The 22,746-nt window shown below is 31.5% G+C and overlaps 1 protein-coding gene across 1 annotated transcript in view; it reads left to right on the top strand.

Moving 5' to 3' along the window:
* The window catches only part of LOC148276245 (uncharacterized), a 111,522-nt gene that overhangs the window by 73,403 nt on the left and 15,373 nt on the right, over positions 1-22,746 (top strand). Inside the window, exon 2 of the mRNA XM_088234538.1 lies at positions 14,896-15,273. Coding sequence (XP_088090664.1) covers positions 15,076-15,273 — 198 coding nt within the window. The 5' untranslated portion in view covers positions 14,896-15,075. The remainder of the gene's footprint in view (positions 1-14,895; positions 15,274-22,746) is intronic.

The raw sequence follows: 22,746 nt of genomic DNA, 5'->3' as shown, positions 1-22,746 counted from the left end.
GAAAATACTATTTTTGTCCAAATCAGTTTGATGCGCGTACGCGGTTTGTGGACTATTATAAGTCTATTTAACATGTTAGACATAATTTTAAATTGTATATTGGTGGATTTATTGCCAAATGGCAACTTCTTCCAACCAACTGATGATGATTTCACTAAATAGAGGTATTATTATTTAGTAATTTAACTTTTTTATTGCTCAAAAAACTTTTATTTTTCAAGTACTAATGTTGTATTAATTTTTTTAATTATTATTATCTAGTTATTCTCGACTTTACTGTGTTATATTTATATTTAGTACGTAATATTTTCTCATGGTTATTGCTATCTTTATTTAGAAATGTTATGTTTCTTTTTAACTTTTTGTATTATATGTTTACTTAATTGTTTAGTTTTAATTATTCTATTATTTCATACCATGTACTACGTGATTATTGTGCACTGCTGTGATTATTTCTGTAAATTATTATTTTTTTGTAAAAGGTTCTTTCAACCGTTTATGTATAAATAAATAAATATAAGTTTTTTAAATTTAATTAGAAATAAAAATTTAATCTACAAATTATATAACACATGCAACAGTAGTTTGAAATTAATAATAAATGACTAATGAAATCATTAAACATATTAAATGAATATTTCATCAATGTTTGATTATGTCCAAATGCTTGCAGACTGGCTGGATTTCCTCCCTAGGGAGTTGTTCGTATTTAACCTTCTCGAAAACCTTTTCCCTCTCTGTTGAAATAAATTTGAATATTTCATGTTTACTATCTTAAAAATGGTTCAATAAATTAGTTCTGTCTGAACGATGCGCTACGTTATAATATATCCGATACCTGCAATAACTTCATTGTATATATTTGAACGATATAATGATGTAATTCTATCTTTGTTTTGCGTAATTCTGTATTGAATATATATTAATACCATTTCTGTGTAGAAACGGTTTTTTGGCGGTATAAATAAAGAATAAAATAAATGAATACATTCATGTGGACCCCAACAAATAAAAATCTATTCCAATGTCATGAATTCCACAAAACAAAAGCGTCTGTAGCACTACAGAAGCTATTTTATAGTACAATCCTCTTATTTATTGGTCCTTCAAGCCCGGAAACATATAAGCTTGTGGAAATGGAACTAGAGCAAGAGATATTTAAGTTGGACACATGGAACATGGAACTCACATAATAGTTCCAACTCGTAGCTATTCTAGTGTTCTATTTGTAGTTCTACTTCAACTCTTATTTTACCTATATATTACTTTAGTATACAGAGTGATAAATTTGTTAAATATTGTTATGAAATGTTTTATTTTCTTATTCTATCGGTACACCAAAAGCAACCCGTATTAAATTAAATGACATTGATGCGACGGCTTTTCGCTTTACATTTATCTTAAACAGTGAAAGTACATTCCTCCACATACCCGAAACCGTCAGTCTTCCTATTGGTTTCACTCATACAAAAAAGCAATATTTTTTGCCAATAAATGAGTTACTCTTTTCAAACGTCCAATTTCATGTATCGCGATTTCAATTGAATTTTTTTTGCTTTATTAAGCATAATTTGAATCATAATGTCCTCGGTGTAAACATTTTTTTGTGTGCATGGGTGTTCAACACTAATGAAATATTTTTTAAAAAGTGAATACAATTTGTCTGTTGTCTACCTAATAAAACAAAATAAGTATAATATTAATTTTTAACCAGTTATTTATCAAAAACGTACAGTTACAATAATGTGCAGTTTATTTTCATGTATCGGAATAAAGCTCAATAAACCGATGATTATTTTTCACCCTGTACTACAGTGGTATATTTCCTCAAAGCAGATGGGGGAACTAACATGGTACACTTTTGAAAACAATGAGAGACTGCGGACCGTTTATCTGAGGTGCCAATGTACAGTCTATACCTGACAACATTGCACACTGCACAGTGAAGTGGAACTGTCAGGCCAACTTATAATGTAACTAGGACAAAATATTGTGGAATGGAATAGAATGGAATTTTAATCGGTCGAGGATACGCGTCGATTATTTAAATATCGTTAAAATAAATTTAATTTGAATTAGATAGAGATTTATTATCTACTCCTCTCAAAGTATTCACTAATTTAACGCGTTCCATAATAATATTAGTATGTTCCTTCTAACTGCTCTAACTATTGTGTGAGGATCTGGCGGGATATTCGACGGTGGTCTTACTACGGAACTTCTCCGCATTTGCCTGATGATGTGGAAACCACAGAAAACTAATTTAGAAGCCAGACTTTTGACAGACATCAACAGACCTTCCGTACCACTCAGGTAGTGTTCGGCATTTAGTGTCCCTTGGTTTATTTTGACCATTGTCTTTACTAGTTTTTACCATCTTATCTCACGCGATAAATCCTTATGACGTATTAAGGTTACGATATCTTCCAGGGATTACAATGGAAAGTTAACATTTATCTTCAATTTTATCTACAAAGTAACATTTAGTTTTCTGTATGAAATTTGAGTTATCTGTTATTTTTGCTTGCAAAATTGTTGTCCTTTTCTAAAGTGAACACCCTAAGGCTATTTGTGTGGAGGGATTTTCCAAAAAAACACTAAAATAAACTCGTAAATAGCAAAATCACAAGTGAAGGATGTTAGCTTCGTGACGCAAACGAACGAATGGTTCAACTCGACGAACAAGAGCAATCTTGTGGTCCTGTTAAAGTAACACGCTCGTAACAAAAATATTATATTCACACTTTGGCTATGAAATGGCTATGGATGTTGGACAAATCAACATGAATTGTAGAATTACCCGACGGTAAAAAATCGATGTGTTTCGCTGTCCAACGTGTGGATGTTGGATAAACACGCTTAGAACGTTGTTTAATTTTGGAGGACTTAAGACAAAATTCGATTGAAAAACCCCTTAAACAAATTTGTTCATATGTATTTTATAAATAAAGGCTTTCTCAGAACGCCTGTACACTTAACTTAATTTCGTTAAAAATGGTATGTTTGACGAAAACAAACTAAAGCGACGAAATATCGGGTTGTGGTCCCGTGGCTAGTGTCTCGGACTCACGGACCAAAGGTCATCAAAATCATTAGCTGTTTCCTCGAGGGTAGAGCTTCTCGAACCTTTTCATCTGCGTTTCTATTGCGTTGGATTCTGCGGTGTCCTCTTATTTATCTGGTATATGTACACATTCTGTGATCTGCATTTTAGTTTCTGTTTATCAGTGTGAATGTCCATAACGATTGGGTTGACCGAATTTATATCAGCTATTGCTTGCACGCCTGATTTAACAATCTTTCAAACTTTTAATTTATTTCTATATAAATAGGTACAATAAATTGTTTGATAATTTTGATACTTTGCCGTATATATAAGCTATCTATTGCATCCAATATTAATAATAAGAAAATTTGGAAGTCCAGGCAGTACAAAGATTACAACTCCTCTAATCTAAGTTAACACATTAGTCATAGTATTTATTGCAATACATTATTTATTGATTACGAAATATAAGAAAAAAATTTAAGTCATACTTTCCATCTGAGACACTCACGTAGCGACTAAATTACCCACTTTATTCAGGGGAAAGTTTCAATACATTAAATTGTTTCCAACTAGAATTTATGGAACATGAAAGTACCCTTAAATCATGTTAATGGGACTCATTTTTCCTTTAAAACATCCATTCTGTTCCTTTCTGGGTCGTCATAATTATTACTGTTTCTTTATGTCAAAGAAATTGCAAATAATAATTGTATTTTATTGTTATCAAAAATATTTTTCACTTTTTGGTATGACATTTTACACTTATTTGTTTATATATTTTTTTTTTCCTGACTATGAGGTAGTAACCTTTTAGTAGTTTAATTCCTGGCGATGAGGTAGTAACCTCGAAACCGGTCGAAGTGTAATTAAAAAAAATAATTAAAGTGGTTTATACAAATTTATAAACAAATAAGTGTAATAATTGTATTGTTTAGTCAGTAGCTTTTAAGTGTTAAATATATAATTCAAATAATTACATAATGTTTTATACTATTAAAAGCTGTTTTAAAGACCTTTCTTACTTGAACTTGTGTTTGATTAACGAATTTTACTGACAACAAATATTTATTTAGTAATATTATTTGGCATATGATTTATTGCTCCTATTTCTTATATTTCATACTATAATTGAGTGAATTTCTAGAAAACATAACTCAATTATCATTTCAATTATGCTTTTATATATATATATATTCTTTTTCTGTTGCTGCTATGATGCTCTTATTTAAAAAAAATATATATTTTTTTTTTTATTTTTTTTTTTTTTCAATACCACTATATTTTACTATTATTTTGTTGATTTTAATGATACCACTATTTTGTATATTTGATTATGTGTGATTCTTAATATTTATAATTTATATTTTAAAAATTATTTCTGATTATCTTTTTTGCAGTGTATTCTTTGGAATTCGATTATTTATTACATTTACCTTTTTTTCTAGATTGTGATTCTATGTCATTATAATTTGATCTAATTAATTTTACTATGTATTTTTATTGTTATTTATTGTGGCTTGACACGGGCATAGCCTAAAAAGCCTTAATAAGTTCATAAATATTTAATTTTGTAATTTTGAATGAATAAATAAATAAATATTTATTTATTATATATATACGGCCTAAGCCAATTACAACAGTTACATGAAGAAACATAAATGCAAAAAACAGAACAAAAAGAACATAAAACGATTTAGCAAAGACAAACAAGGGCAAAACAATAATAGTATACAATAATTATTATTAATAAAAGCTTATCAAAACTCAATAACATATCATATTTGCTTTAAAACCGATATATTATATTGTCTACATCTTATAAATGTACAGTATTGAAGCAATATACCCGCCTTTATATAATATTCTCATACTACGCTACGAGGCGGACATACATATCTCCACTCATTTCCTTTTTTAGGATTTTTACCTTAAAGTAGCCATCAATTTTAAAACACTCGTCCATCGTTCTCGTTCTTTTTTACCCACAAGACTGTTGTCTTCATTCGCCAGGACACAGGGTAAACAATTTATTACTAAAAGACAAATTTCAGTTTCAGTGCCGAAATACGGCATTTATTTGTATAAAAAAATAGCGCATACCTTTTTAAAATACAGAAGAATAAATTAATGCTTGACATTTAATATCGCTAAAAAATAAATATTTTATTTTATTTATTGCCAAATGGCAATTTCTTCCTATCAACCAATAAAATATAGGTGTTATTTATGTCATCTAAGTTTCAAATATAGAATATTTAATAAAAAACTTAAGATGTACAAAAATAGAAATAATAGTATTTGTAAATAAATTACATTGAATCAATACAGTACTTAATAGGAAAGGGGAATAAAGAGGAAAGAGAAAAGGAGGATATAGTAAGGAAGAGAAAGGAGAAATTTCTTCAGACGTGATATAAACAGAGATATTAAAATATTCCTAGCAGCTTTACAAAATACCGATTCTAAAGCAACGTATATATAAATATGAGCTACTACTACTACTACCATCACGCCATTTCCCCCTAGGGGTAGGCAGAGAGAATGGACCGCCACACACGTCTATCCTGGCATACATTCCTAGCTTCTTCCACATTCATACATCTTGTCATACATGCCCTTCAGTTCTGTCTGCTTTTGACATGACCAGACTTAAGATTTTGGTTTATCTGATCATGCCACGTCTTCCTTGGTCGTCCTCGTCTCACCTTACCGTTCATTTTCGCCATATATACTTGTTTTACCATTCTTTCGTCGTCCATTCGTTCTACCAAACCATCTCGGAGACCCTTTCTTAATCTTATCAATTATACTTGACTCAGATTTACACTATAAGTATTTATAAATAAGAACAATATGAATATATAATATTATATTCATGACACTTAAAATTAAGAAATTAGAAAAATTTAATGTTGAAATTTAAAAAAAATAATGATACCAAATAAATGTATTTAACCACTTTTTATGTCTACCGGTTTAGAGACGTACCTGTCTCTTCGTCAGGACACTCACTACACCAACATGAAAATACTAAAAAATAACATCACCTTTACCATCACCATAGTATAAATAGTATAGAAATAATGTTACAAAATACAAATAATATATTTTGGTATTTGCATGTTGGAGTAGAGATGAGGAGACAAGTACGTCTCGAAACCGGTAGACATAAAAAGTCGGTGAGTGATTATATACTAATATTTACTAACATAATTTAAAATGTTTGACCATAAAGTAAATGCTTCGAACATAAAAAATCTGTAAAATTAAATACATTTAATAAGCAACTATAACTAAAATGTATATTGCATAAAATATTTTAAGCAGCGGGAAGCTGATGGTGGAACTACCGGAAAAATGCCAAGGAAGATTATATTTTTCATGTGCGTAGTTAATATTTTATTAAATATCTGTTTACTAAAAAATACCACACGTATCCACTCCGACAAATGAATGAAATCGATCACAGAGCATATCATCGCGGACTTTATTTACATCAGATGAGAATGTATCAACTTCCGGTGTGCTCTTTAACGGTTCGCTGGAGATTACTACTCGACTTCCGGCGACGCTCGTCCCGTGAGACTGACGCCGGAGGCGGCGTCGCGACGCCAAGCTTCACGTGTAAGACATTGGAGAAATGTAACAAATTAATCGTGTGACAAGGCTACTCAAATAAGGTAGAAAGGTTTTTAATGTGCAAGCTTAACGGAGGACGAATATTTGTCCGTGTTCAGGCGGATGATAAACACAGTATTTTGTGTGAAATAGAACCAGAATCCTTAGTAAGTGATTTTGACTCAATGACTGCTTTTAGGTAAATATTCTTGAAATTAAATTATGTGAAAATAAGTCCGCCTCGCCGTGTTGTAGTTAATCTATTGGCCTATAATGCTTGAGGTCCCGGGTTCATTTTCTGGCAAGATCAATATGAAATATTTTATTAAAAAGTGTTTTAAAAAAAAAAATATATGGGAGTTGCTTTATTTTTTACCTTGCTTATAATATAAGAGGTTTTTATTTTAAAAATATGATTTTTCAGTTTATATTTTAGCAAAACTGTTTGGACCAGGAAGTCTATTCTAAAGTGAGCCAATCAGGAAATTCTCAGCATTTTCTCATGTCGAGAGGAAACCACTTAAAACTCGGCCGGCCTGTTGACAGTAGTCAACAGGCCTTCCGTTCCACTAGAAGTGTGTTCGGCATTTTGTTCCCTACTTTGGTTTATTTTACCAATTGCCTGCACTATATTGACCATGTATGATACTATTTCTCGTGTGAGTTCTTTATTACCTATCACCGATGGGAAGACGCAAAGATCTTCACCCAGGCTTCTGCATCGCGCTTCCAGCTGTTGTCTTTGAAAGCTGAAAAGGAGGCAATGCATCAGCAGGTAAGGGACATCTTGAGGAGTTTCATCGTTTAATTATTAAAATGTGGTAATGACGCGAGTGTGAGGCGCAAAAGTTATTTCTTCGATAGCTAGAGAGCGCATGAACTAATCCAAAATGGCCCGACAAGGTCAACCAACACACACGTTATTAAGAACGTTTACTGCCACTTAATATAGCATGGAGATTGACTCACCGGTTTCAAGAGATCCCCTCGTTCCACCAGATATTATATACGGGAATGATGCGGTTTTTTCTTTCTAAATCTGGTATCTTTGGGTATTAAAGCTTGGAAAGAAGTTGATGTGTTTCGGTCATAGTCACCTCTAACAAGAGAAGACAATTATCATCCCGCGCTTGAATTTTGTATCAGTGTGTCGATTAATCGTCCCCGTCGAACTGAAGTTCCCACGGAAGGCACAGTCAGTTGGAGAGGCTGGAACTTTAATAAGGGCAATTTTGACCAGCTGTGCTTTTTAATGGCCAGTATCGACTGGAATGAGGTATACGACACATTGAATGTAAATGAGGCGGTGCAAAACTTTTATTGTATTGTTGAAGGAGTACTTGATTCTTGTTTTCTTAGAAGGTCTCAGACAACTGGAGGAAGGCGATATTCAAAGTGGTTTTCTGGGGCTATTATTAGGGATATTCAGGTTAAGCATTCCTACCATAAAAGATGGAAAGCTTCGGGCTGTCAGAATGATTATGAAATGTTTGGTAGATTAAGATCTAGCGTTAAACGTGACATTCGATCAGCGTACCGGTCATTTATTTCCAATATGGAAAACAATATTCTCAAAAATACAAATTGTTTTTGGGATTTTATTAAATCTCAAAAGGCAAACGGTGGGAATATTGACACCATGACATGGGGTGATCGAACTGTTCGGGGCGCAGATATTGCGCAAGCGTTCGCAGGTCGCTTCAAAAATGTATACAGTAGTGAACCTCCGCTTCTTGACGTTAACGCTGCTAAGCGGTGTACTACGCAAAACGGTGCACAATCTATTGTTATTCCAAATATCGATGAGAAAGACGTAGCTACGATCATATATAGATTGAATAATACCAATTCTCTTGGCCCAGATTTTTTACCGACGTTCTTTTTTAAAGGATGCGTAGATTTTTTAAAGGGGCCGCTTTGTTTTTTATTTAATTTGTCATTAAGGTCATAATTGTCACAGGAGTCTTTCCAGAAATTTGGAAGATATCTAAAGTTACTCCTATACACAAGAGTGGCTCTAAGTCATCCGTATAAAACTATAGACCTGTAGCTGTACTTTCAGCGCCAGCTAAGGTATTTGAAATTTTAATAAGTAAAATCATCGCTTCTCGAGTCGAGCCATTTATAATAGATGAACAGCATGGGTTCAGGAAGGGTCGCTCGGTTGAAACAAATTTAATGATATTTACAGACTATATTACGGCTGCATTAGATGCAGGACATCAGGTTGATTGTTCATATAATGACTTTGCCAAAGCCTTTGATACAGTCGATCATGATGTTACGTTAAACAAGCTGAGTGAGATCGGTTTCTCGGATGGAATGCTAAACAATTTATAAATTAAATATATTTGTAATGTTATTATTAGAACACACATAACAATATGTATGATATGTGTGCCCTATTTTAAGATTTAAATAAAAAAAAAATTAAAAAAAAATTAATGGCGAGCTACCTCCGAAACCGAAATCAATACGTTTCACATGGCTTGTTTGCATCAAACATTTTGAATACTTACTCAGGTGTTCCCCAGGGATCCAACCTGGGTCCATTACTGTTCTCTATTTTTATCAATGATATTAAAGAAGTTGTAGTCAAATCGCGTTTTTTTATTATTTGCGGATGACTTGAAGCTATTTTTTAGGGTTAAAACTTTGGATGATTTTTGTTCTTTTCAAGCGGATATAATAAACGTATCGAAAACGAAATAAATTATTGTTCAATATTTCAAAATGCTCAGTTATGTCTTTCACCAGAGCCCACAAAACGCTATTCTTCCGCTATAGAATGAATGACCAGAATCTTATGCGGATTGCGAAGGTTAAAGATCTAGGCATCACTTTTGTGAGTTCCCTGACATTTCATGATCAGATCGAAACAGTTTGTAGTAGTTCATTGAAGATGTTAGGATTCGTCTTGCGTACTGCTGAGGTTTTTGGTAGTACACGAGTACTGAGAATTCTTTATAACTCGTTGGTGCGAAGTAGACTCGAGAGAGTGGCTCGATGATTTGGGGACCGTGTGAGTTGAATTACTCTCTTATGGTTGAGAGGGTTCAGAAGAAATTTCTTCGGTTTCTCTACATGAGGGAGTGCGGATATTATCCATGGCTTTATTCCACTGAGTTCCTCCAGGGTATGCTTGGTTACAGCAGTTTGAAGACTAGAAGGAATGTGTATTTAACAACGCATTTCTTTCGATTGTTGCGCGGTATTATTGACAACCCTGAAATTATTCGGAGCATGAGCTTTTATGTTCCTGATAATTACCTTAGACAGCGTCAGCATAGACTGTTTCACATTCCAATATACAGGACCAACCTGCCAATGGTTATGCCTGTTGGAAGGGCTATCTCTATATTGAACAATATCACTTTGGACATTGACATTTTTCACGTCTATGAGGGAGTTTTTCGTTACAAGATTCTCTTCCTATTTTAACATATTATTCTCTGAATATTATGTAAACTTACGTGTTATTTAAAATATATATACCTAATTTTACCTAATTATTTCTATATGTATGAATTAAGATATTCCATTTTGTAATGTACATATATATGAATAAAAAATGTTAAATGATAAGTAAAAAGATGCCGTTATTTTCAGTTTATCATGCAGTGGTCACAGTAGACATCTTGCTGTCAGTTTTATTTTTGAGTATGCAATGCGGTAGTTACTTCCAGGCTGCTCGGGTTCCAACTTCTCAAGGTAAAGCCGATAGCCAAAATATACAAATGGCAGTAAACATTCACGCATAACCAGGTGGTTTTACGCCTTAATATTGTTCTAACCATGATAAACTGGCACCTAAAGCGTAAGACTGATAACTTTACTATAGATACCTTTTGGTGCAAAGGGCACTGAGCAGGTACGTATTCAAGCGCTATTAAACTACTGGATAAACCCTGTAAATGACCAGGTTTTTTTTTATATTTCCCTCTCTTAAAACTAGGTTCCCGTTGAAAACTAAAATAATATTCATTAATAACACGCCTCCCGTTTTTTAACAAAAAACGACGAAAGCTGAAATTTACAGGAATAAAAAGTCTCAATACCCTACATCGGGTTAAAACAAGACGATCGAGCCTCGCTGTGATGAACAAGCAAAACACAAACACTTCAAACCAAGCGCATAGTCCCCGTGTTATTTCATAGCAGGATTTGCATATTAAACCATAACGCATTAGAGCTTAACTCCCTGGACTATAAGGATGTACACAACACACCAAGTGATTCAGTACGGAGTCTTCCCAAATGCAATTATAACTTCATCATATTACGACAGTATTACGAGAATCACATTATTCCCTTGTTTAAGATTAATACAACAGAAGTCAATTGGGTGTCTTAAAGTTTTTCTTGTATTTGATTTTTATTAAGTAAATATTCCGACTCAACACAGGACAAACACCTCATGGAATTGGAACATTATTTATTTTACTCATTTTTATTTATTTATTCATACTAATACATACATATTCCAAAAAATATAAGCCCAAGAGCCCTGCGTTGAGTTGGGATACAACATAACGAAAGGGGGAAGCGCGCACATAATTAAATAATAGCAAAAATACAAATGTAATATTATTACATAAACATAATATATTTCAAAGGGCACCTGGACAACACGCAAAGTATATGGATCCATGCAATATCTCGCAGCATATTATTGTATATTTATTTTATTTTAATTGGGAAACATATCATTTAACCCATAATTAATATTATCAAATCGAGAGTGTATTTCCGTTTCTTTCTCATTGCAACGAAGCTACCGATCGGCCTATTTTTTTGCATCGAAATAGCCGAATAACTTTCGCGCAACGGATATACAATTTCAATATATTTTTATGACCTTTAACGCAATAAATAAAAAATCATTCCCGCCTTACCGAATCAAAATTATTTTTAATTAATAATAATAATAATAATAATCAATAGTTTATTAACAAAATAACAATTACTTTATCTACTACATGCACACTACATAAATACAACAATTACATATTTGTTTACTCGTATATCAAAAACATCAACGCCATTTTATCAACTAAGTATTTTTCATCAAACAATAACATTTTAGAGCAAGATTAAGACTTTTTTATGGTTGTAATATTTGGGTTAGTATTACAGATTAGATTTTCAGTATTATGGTCCACTATTAATTTTAATGGTTACTTCGTACGCAAGCCGCATTACGGTTCGTGGAATTATATTATAAATTCTAGCACCACGAACGTACCTAACTCATCCCAAAATGAAAACCGCCAGCAAAACGAATTTATTTAAGTGGAAAAGGTTAAATATAATTAATATAATACGTAAACCGTGTTTTCTTTTAACCTGTAATAAACTTGTTTTATAAATGAATATTGAATTCCGAATGTACTAGATAAATTTATTTTAGATTAGATTACTTATTAAAGTAATCTCTTACATTTATTTATTTAATGCACAAAATACACAATTTTATCATATTTACAATTATATGTTTTTTATGTCCCGTGTTAAGTCAGGACTCTTCGATATATAAATCACAAATATTTATTAACATATTAAAACAATATACAAAATAATAATATAAATATTAAAAATTATAATAGAAAAATATAAATAATAAAAATTACAATAGAAAAATATAAATAATAAAAATTTATACATGTCGAAAAATGGAATGCAGAAAAGTTACATAATAATTCGTATGATAACCGATATTAACATTTTAAAACAATATTCAAATTAATCAAAACAATATACAAAATAATCAAAACAATATACAAAATAATAATAGAAAAATATAAATAATAAATACATGTCGAAAAATGGAATGCACAAAAGTTTAATGAAAACATGATATTAATCTAAAAAAATATATTTAACATGATATTAATCTGACAAAAATTTATCTCGTTCATTCAGAATTCATGTATAAATTTTGAATGTAAAGACGTGGGTATTGTGTTTACTAGAAACAGTTCTGTCAAAAACAGATCGTTTTGATACTAAAGTTTTTGAGTGCTTTGATTGTTCTTCCGTCATATCAAAATTTACAATTGCGCCCATGCAATTCCAAAATCCAAAATCCAAATTCATATTGGAAGGAAAATCTTTTAAAACTTGTGATTAGTTAGAAATTGTCGATGTTTTTCTTAGTTGTTTAAATAATGGCCATCGCCGCACAGGATTTATATAAAATAAATAAATAAATGATAAGTAACTTTCTTATTCATGAATAACTATCAAACGTGCTACATTTTACATGTTTTTCAAATAATATATCGCACCCCCAGAAGTACACTGTCGTAAATCAAAACGGTCTATTTTGGGTTAATGCAACTTAACCACAATTTTTCTTTTCGGAGAACACTCGCGTATCTCTTTGATTTTTTTAACGAGATAAACCACAAACTTCAGTATTCTTTGAAATCAATTGAGTAAAATTTTGAGAAGAACACATACATAATTATGATGGTACAGTATTTTCTCACGTTTTAACGGTCAAATGAGTAAATACCATAAAAAATACTCGGCATTATAATTAATAAAAAAGTTTTTTTTTACCTCTCGCAAAACGGCCAATCGAGACTTACCGCTTCCAGGGGTGCGATATGTATGAATGATTTTTAAAACATCCATAACGTACTAAGTTCCTTAATGAGGTGTGCTTTTGAAGGTATAAAATACCATTGGTTATTTATTTTGATTTGGTAACAAAAAATCTTGTTTATGTTTTGCCATTTGGAAGCGTGTAATAAAACGGGGATGAAATGTGATTTTTACGTCTTCCGTCAGAGAGTGCGAGCTTTTTTCATATGCATTGCTTTCCCTCACATTTTTGTATCAATATTTGAGTCCCCTATTCCATATTACCCGCGGATTCCCCTACCCCCGTGTTCCGTGTTTACCGCACTCCCCGTGATGAATAGTTTCCTATGTAAGTCTTTATTCACACTTTGGATGTTTTGTGGGGAAATCGGATGAAAAATTACACTGTGGGAGCTTTCCGAGGTTTTTTTACGCACTTCACTGCGACTATCTGCCATCTTCGGAAAAGTTTTTGAGCTGTATTTTAAGGGCCTTAGATTTTTGTTTTATCTGTAGTTGGGGGAAACCAAATACTCAAAAACATTCAAAGGATACGAATTTTATCTTATGTTGTATAAATAATGTTACCAATAAAACATTATTTTTATGCTGAACACACCTAACTCGTAAATCACTCGTAACTTTATTTTAAATACTATTTTAGTAGGTAGGCATATTATAATTCTCGTGTACTGATTTAAATTTCCTAACAAACATTTGTAAACAGTAATCCATACTTCCATACTGGCTATATTAATATAATTATTATATTGTATTTTATAACATTATGTACCTAGATGCTTTAAACCTTAAACTGCATTTCATTAGCTTATTTTAACCAACTAAACTTCTAAACACAGTTCTATATTTTATTTCCTTATATTATATTTTTTTAAATTTATGTCGTTTATACGCTCATCTTTTTATTTTTATTTTTATACCAACTATACTTCTTAACACTTTTTTTTTTAAAGAAAGCGAAATACTTCTTATTTACGAGTTCTTATTATTTACTGAAATATTTAAATTTTCATACCATTTCCTGAAAGTCGTAAATAACTTGTGATGGAAAAATGGAAATCGAGTTGTGGTAGAGGGGATTTGAACCTCGAATCTTTGGCCCGCGAGTCCACAATACTACCACGGGACCACAACCCGATTCGATTCGACACTGTTCCTATATTTTTTTTCTTTATATTGTATTTTTTTAATTTTATGTTGTTCATATACTCATGTTTTATAAAACGTCTATATATGTAAAAGCTTTATGGGCGTGAAAATTTATAAAATAAATAAAGGCTCGAGTGTGTTTGTCTGTTTCTTTGCGTTTCTTTCACGTCGCAATAAAGCGACCGATCGGTGTGATTTTGCATAGGGATAGCCGGAGAGCTGACTAGTCATAATTCATCGTTTTTCATCCCGAAAAAATATCTCGCTCCGTTATTTTATCGTGCCTGTTGGATTTTTTCAGTGGTGTGAAAACAGCCATAATGTATGATTAGTCCGACTAGTGATATAGTCATAAGTGGATAGCTCTTGACTATGTTCCTTAGGGTGCTGAACCCCAAGACCTTATGTTTGGTAATCTTAGATAAGATTTATCAATAATCGATTATTAACAGTATTTTTTTACTTCGCAGGATCATTCGGATATGACATTGGCATATGGACATAGCCATCTTCAGATGGCAACTGACTCGCTTCAGACTTCGTCACTTCCAATACAAGATAAACTCTAAGGCCAGCGCCATGATCATGAGATTGGACGAAAACAGAAACAAAGAAAAAGCGATAAACAAAAGACTACCAATAATTTGAAAATGTTCGGAAGTAAGTTTCGCATTTGGATGGAGGCCCACATTGTCAGGCCAAAGAAGAAAAATCAGCGAGGGAAAGAGACGGCTGCGAGTGCTGGCGCGGGGACTGCGGTGATGGAAAAAGAGAAAATTCCCCCCTCTGCCCACCCCGCCACCCCACCACCTTCCGCCCCGCCAATAACTAGCGGAGGTTGTAAGCATGTAAGTACTACTGACGACAATTTTTGCTATTTTTATCTAAATTCATTAGCATGCGAAGCATATTGGCGTGTGACATGCTATTGCAATTGTTAAACATTGTTTTTTTACACTACTGATACATGTCGCAGCATTTAAATGCTATTTTTCCACACAGGAATATTAATTATTAACTCAATTGTTATTTTAGCGTTCGCGGCAATTTGCGGTAAAATAAATTACGAAAACGTTTATTTTATTTCTTGCATCATTAGTATTCATAGTTTTCATCTAAATTAATTGTAAATTATCACAATATTTATCAATTTGGATAAAATTAATAATAAATGAATTTGATTGGAAAATGATGTTTACCTTTATTTAAATAAGTGCTTTTTAAATTATATCGAATATTTTTCTACCAAAAAAAATACGATTGAAAAAAGCTTTCAAAATTTAACTTATTCGTTCTGTTTTAACTTCGTAAATTTATTTATTTACAATTTTAAAAACCCGTTAAGTTCATATTGTACCTTTTCAACGTATTGCTTATAATAATTTGTGTAATTATTTTTCCCACCCATAATAATTTGTATTTCAGTTGTAACAATAATGCTACAATTTTATCTTCTCGGAATGGATATTGTTTAATAATAATATTATCTTCCATTTTCAATTTGCTACCTTGAATTCTTATTAACTATAAGTTCAAGTCATGTTATTTCTCGTCTGGTTAATAAATCATATGCTTTTTAACTCTTGTGTGGCTGTGATGTCACACTAATCTACATACAATACAAGACTTGATATATCTCTCTTATTTTTTTTAATGATGAAGTCGTTTTTTGTTATCTTCAAATGGACATTTTCACACCAGATTTGGAAAGTAAAATTTGTATAACTGTGCTGGGTTTTAATACAAAAAGTGTTTATCTTTCGTACGCGAAGAAAGTATGTAACGCCAATACAATCAATCTGTATAAGAGAGAACGCGAAGATAGAACTCATAACAAGGAAGATAGAGACGCAGTCCCGTGGCCGGTGTTTGTGTGAAAGAGATTCAGTTGGTCATTGAGAGTGATGGGGGATACACGTATGTAAGATGACGGGCGTATTGATGATTTTTAATTTATTTTGCTTTAACAGTGCTTAAATTATATGTTTGTTTTAAAAAAAATACGGATATGGAATTATTTAATAGTTTGTATCCATATTATTTTTATTTTAAATATTTGAACTTAAGAATATTCCGTTTTTTGCTTTGTTAATACAATATTACATCATCGCGCGCAAATCAATTATTTACCACAGTCTTTCTAGAGTTAATCTTAATTTTTAATCTGTGTCCAGTATAATTTTTCAAGTAGTCGGGTAAGTCAATGTAGTGTTTACGTCCATTGTATAGTATTTTAGACCGTCTTGTATTTGTCGTTGTTTTCTCAATATGGCAGTTGTTGTAATTGTCTGGTATTATATTTGAGTATGTCTGCATTTTTGATTAATCTTAAGTCATCGTCTCGCATGTTTTCCAATGCTAATTTGTATACTATTTTTACCGTCTCAATTTTCGCCAAGTATTTTATTTGAAACTGGCATTTTTTCGTACAGTTCAGCGGTAGGGGTCAAGTAAGGTAAGTGGTAAGTTGTATTAAGTTTTAATAATTTCAATTCAAAACACTAAGTACCGTGAATAGCACGTATAATACTTAAGTAGTAGCTATTAATTGCTATTGTAAATTTAGTGTTAATTCACCATGCTAATGCTAATAATTCCATCAATAGTACGTTCATTAATGTTTACATAAGTATGGATTGGTATTGTATTGCGTCCCTTGTGTCAAGTTCTCGAGTTTTTAGTTTGGTTTTACGACGCTTAGTGGAACGGTGCATATGCAACAGTTGCGTCTTGTCGCCGTTTAGTGTAAAAGAATTCCGCCTTTTTCGAAGTGGTAAGATTTCACATTATCAAAAATATATCTTTAATTAGTTTTTAAAAACACGAAATGTAAAAGAAAAATGTATAATTTTGATATTAGGAGTTACATGAAATGTCCTACATGAGGCATTTAATTTAGATTAAAATCTGTATTTAGGTATGTACTATAAGAAATTTAACTTAAATATTTATTTTTAACGGGCATATACGAGTTTTAAAGTACCCACAATATGAAAAAATACAGTATAAATAATGAAATAACTGAATATAAATTAAGTATTATGATTTTATGATATGATTACTTATGTTACATTTGGTGTACCAATACAGTGCCTTATGTACCATTTGGTTCAGATGGGTATGCTTATGATGAATTCGCACTTAGGAACATAAGCGGCGTCCGTTGTGTAGTGGTTAAGACGCTCGACTCACGCACGAAAGGTTCCGGGTTCGATTCACGGTGAGAACACAAAAATTCAAAGAGATTTTTTTAAGCCTAGGTGTTCGCTGCTGTAATTGGGCCTCCTGGCCTGTTGTTGTGCAAAAATAAATAATACCGTATTTTGCGGACGACAAGACGCATCGGAATATAAAACGCATCCCAAAACGTAACTATCAATCTTCAGAAAAAAAATTTTTTTGGCATAATACGCATCGGACCATAAGACGCGCCCTAATTTTCGGTTGAATTTTCAGCGTAAAAAAGTGCGAAAAATACGGCGCATAATGAGTTAGGAGCCAACTGACCGGTTTTTGATAACTTAAAATTAATCTTCATATTTTCCAAAATCATATATGCATAGAGATTGTAGATACAAGAGAGACAAGGTAATATTCGCAATACTTCTCGTCAATGACGGGTAATAAATCATACCTCGGATGCACCTTCCATTATGCCTGTTATCCTTTAAGAATGGCTGCCACGGCAGTCAAATGGTTAGTTACCTCCGTGTTCACATCTATTTGTCAGTTTCTGTCCATAAAGCTCGTATTACACTTTTTTTCTAATTATTTTAATTTGCAATATTATTCTCTATATTATGTTTGTTACTATATACAATATGTCTTCTTTTATTTTTTAAAGCATTTATTGTTTTTTTTTATTATTCTTCTTAATATTGTTATGATAGAACAATTTTATTTTTTAAAGCATTTATTGTTTTTTTTTATTATTCTTCTTAATATTGTTATGACTAACTTATATGAAAAAAATTGTTTGTAAAAACTTTTGGTACATTTATTTGACCAATTAGCGCTTTCATCCTCTAATGGGCAACTTCAGACTTGTAAATATTATACAGTGTAATGTTCATTTATATAAATAAATAAATAATCTTAAGTGTAGGTAGATTTAAAAAATAAGTCGAAAGATACATTATATTTCAATGAAACAGAGTGGGACAAAGCTATTGAAAATTCTATGGAAATATTTATTGTTTTATGGCAATGTCCAGGGTCAAACTAAGGACGATAATGAGGGCGAGTTTTTTAACTCTTAAAAGACTGTGCTGAATAATCCCTTTGCAGCCGGTGTGGTAACACAATGTGACCACAAGCATAAGTCGAGATATTTTGAAATGTAAGCTAAAATACCAAATTATTTACAATGGTATGTGTTAAAAATGATATTTATTCAAAGATGTTACATAAAAAATATAAAATTAAAGCATATTTATGCAAAATAAAGTTAGAAATTGTGTTCATTCCTTTTAAAATCCCGCCAGCAAGTGCTACCGCTCGCGTCTGGTTGTCGACTGAATTCCGAATTACATTTACGACTGAATTTAGCGGAAATAGATCAACCGGGAGACTAGAAAGTATGCTTTGCTAATACAACTCTTATTTAATGCAAAAAAGAATATCAAATTTTTATTGCAAATAAATACTAGATTTTATTAGAATAAATAAAAACGCTGTTAAAACATATTCTTAGAATAATATTGAAATAATACCTAAAAAAATAGCAAAAAAAAACTTGTAAGAAATATAATAATAGTACGTAATACGTAATATAATTAAATCATAATTACACATACACAAAAATGACAACGTAAACACGTGTTTTAAAACTAGTTACGAACAAATTTTTTGAACACTTTAAATTAAATAACTTTGGTTAGAACCAAAGTTATTTAGATTTAACGTTAAATAGATTTAACGGTTAAAAAAAGCTTTGAACATACTTTACAACAGTTTGTTATAACTTCAAAAAATATACGTAGAGTTGAAAAATCTTTTTAATGTCATTACAAATCGCTTCTTCAATAAACGCTTATATAAATTATAAAAGCCTGTCCAAGAATTGAGTCAAAACTCTGAAGCATTATAATTACTTAATTCATTTTTTGGGCACCTCAAAACACACAATTGTTTTCCTTTAACGTCGATAAATATTGCAGATTTAGTTTCGACGAGTTTCAGAAAAAACACGTGCACTATGTTTATTTGGGCATTTTTACACCATCCTGTTTTTCTTGTTACATCTTCTGAACTTTCGTGTGTTGGCAATTCAACATCATGGAAATTGATGGTTTGGTGCAAGAAGAGAAAGAACATGAATAGTGCGTTTCTAAAAACATTTCGGTAGCGTTCGTTTGCTTTCGGTGGAATTTCACACACTATGTTTACGTGTATTTACGTTAGAAACTACAAATTGTAAAGCTAACGACCGCGGAAAGAATATTCTTAAACTTCTATCGTTGATTCTCTAATCAGTGTTTTTTTTATCCATAATACAGTTACTTTATTTATATTTAAGTCAAGATTAAAATGTCACTATCTAAATATTTAAATTGTTCCTTTATCCTTCTTCTTTCCTTCCCACCCCCTCTCCGCTCTTCATGGTAAAGTATATATTTTTTAACTAAATGTTTATTTTGTTAATCTTTCTTTTTAATTTTTGTATAAAATTGTAAGATTCAATATGTCCATGTATTTATAATTTTCTCAAACTGAACGGTTTAAGTAGGTAGAAAGAAATTGCCTTAAGGTAATATGCCCGCCCTTACATGTATATATATATATATTTATACATATATATATATACATATATATATATATATATAAAGTGTCAAATAAATAAAAATAAAGGAGTTTAAACAAGCAATATCCATCAGCTCCATCAAAACTCTAAGCAGGCACCTTCAAGTTTTTCTCATACAAGAATATTATCTTGTTAATTTGTCTCCAATATCCACAACTACTTTTGTAGGGTTGTAGTGAAGTATAATTTCTGGATTTTTCGCTCCCCTCTAAAACGGTTTCTCTTTATTCATTATCATTATCTGATTCTAAAATTTGGTCCCCCCTCAAACTCCTTTGGAAGGCTCATTTTCACTTTCTGTATTTTCACACTCAATATTGTCTTCCACGTCTAATACATCTTCTCTATTTTCCATCTCCATGTTACTTTCATCACTTGCATATTAAATGTTCTCAATTTCTTTGTTATTAAAATTTCGAGACATCGCTCATCCGGGGCAAAAACGACACAACTAACTTTTTTTTTAAAACCGTGATAAGTATGTCACAAGTCTTATAAATACGTGTTTTATCCGGTGCAAAAACGGCAGAATGATAGTTTGACTACAAACTACCAGGGAGCATTTGTGCCAATGAAAAATTTGAACAATTTTGTAAGTACTAGTGACAACAACGCCTGATTTGTAAGTTGCGCGCGGGGACCTGCCGAAAGCGCTTGTGTCTGTGCCTGTGTAGACATAAAGGTGATTGTGACAAACTATTTGTAATTTTTTTTGTGTAACAACGACCCTACTGTGATTTTTCAGGACCACAAAACTGATGGAGGACCATCAGCACCACAAAATATTAACGGAGATTGGATGAGTAATGTCTGTAATTATGACGAAGATTTCTCGCTAACTGATAGTGGTGATGAATTTAAGCCTGCAGAAAAGGAAAAAAGAAGCCTTATATCAACATCAAGCTCATCATCGTCATCATCAAACTGAAGCTCATCATCGATTAGCTCGAGTACTGATGTATCAATCATACGCGATGAGCCAAATAATGATTAAAGGAACCCTAACTAAAATAATCAACCAATAATGTCAAATAGTATTGAGATTTTTTTTTTTTAATAATGAGATAATAGTCTTTCGATAAGTAAATTTAAATAATAAATATATATTATCAGTTGATCTTATTTTCACCCACAGGTAATAACTTGCCATAATTGTCTAAAAATATATTATCCCAGTACAACAACGACGTAAATATAAGTATTGATATTTTTATTGGTATATTTTAAGATCATTTGAAGTAATTTTTGAAAACTTTTTGCAATCCGTTAACAAATTAACAGTCCAAACTAACGTAATATTCAAAAAAATTGTGAAAATATATTTTAAAAAGTAATTTATGACTATAACAATCTTTAATAAAATAAAATCATATTCACTGCAGTTATGTCGTTATTGCACCGGATGAGCGACATGATAAATTATGTAATGTTGTAATAACTTATATTTACATATAAGGTTTTAATCAAAAATCCTTGGGCACACTTCCACTTATTTGTTTGACCAATTAGCGCTTTCATCCTCTAATGGACATCTTCAGACTGGCGAATATTATACAATGTAAGGATGATTTACAGAAATCAAAATATTATCTTAAGTGTGGAAATGAGTGAAAGTGTACCAATTATTTTTGATTAATAACTTATATGTAAATGTATGTAAATATTACATCATTACAATGAAATTCCATCAAGAATTGTCAAAAAGTAATTTAAATCAGATAAATTGTGAATAAATTGTAGAAACATTTCGGGAACACGGTGTGTTAAATACAGCGTCAGCTCAATATACTACAAAAAACTTCACGCGACTAATGTGTTCTCTGTCCCACAAGTGGTATAATTCTGTATCGTACTCTTTCGGTATTGTTTTCTCGGTCACTCAAGCTCCGCCCCTAACTAATAGTGTCCTTGTCGGTCTTCTGATATGCTATATTCTCGTGCTCTTTCTTATAAAATTTAATAAACCACTTATAATACTGGCATCTCTTTCGTTTGTTTTAATTTATTTTACAAAATGAAGAAAATGTTTTTTAATAGAAAAAGCCCGTGCATTTTTTATAAAAATGTTTCCTTATTTTGGTGTAAAAAAGTCCATATAAAGATTACAAAAAATATGAGTTGGTTATTTAAAAAAATAAGAGAGTTATTAAATGTTTTTTACCCGAGGTAGACATCCGTTACCGCATAGCCACACATGAGTTAAATCTGTCTGCTGATTTATTAAAATTATATCGCTATTATTTTTTATTATATTCGTTTATTTCCAAAATGTCTAATCTATTTAACTTTAGCCCTTTATATTCTACGTGTAAAATTTTAATGTCTTTTGATTCGTCAAAATAAGCCTTACTCATAAACTTGGTATAAAGTTACGCCTTGGCAAAGTGGTAATATACGGATGGGAATACCATCCTTATTATAGTGGTTGAATAAAAATGGTATTCCCATCCTAATTTTACCACTATGCCTAGGCGTAACTTTAAACCAGGTTTATACGTAAGGTCCTATGTTTTAGTTC

This window comes from Micrasema longulum, unplaced genomic scaffold, assembly GCF_059751315.1.
Source record: "Micrasema longulum isolate JH-2025_06_02 unplaced genomic scaffold, ASM5975131v1 h1tg001255l, whole genome shotgun sequence".
Classification (NCBI taxonomy): domain Eukaryota; kingdom Metazoa; phylum Arthropoda; class Insecta; order Trichoptera; family Brachycentridae; genus Micrasema; species Micrasema longulum.
Note: the sequence above shows the minus strand (reverse complement) of the source record. Positions and strands in the feature narration are given on the sequence as shown.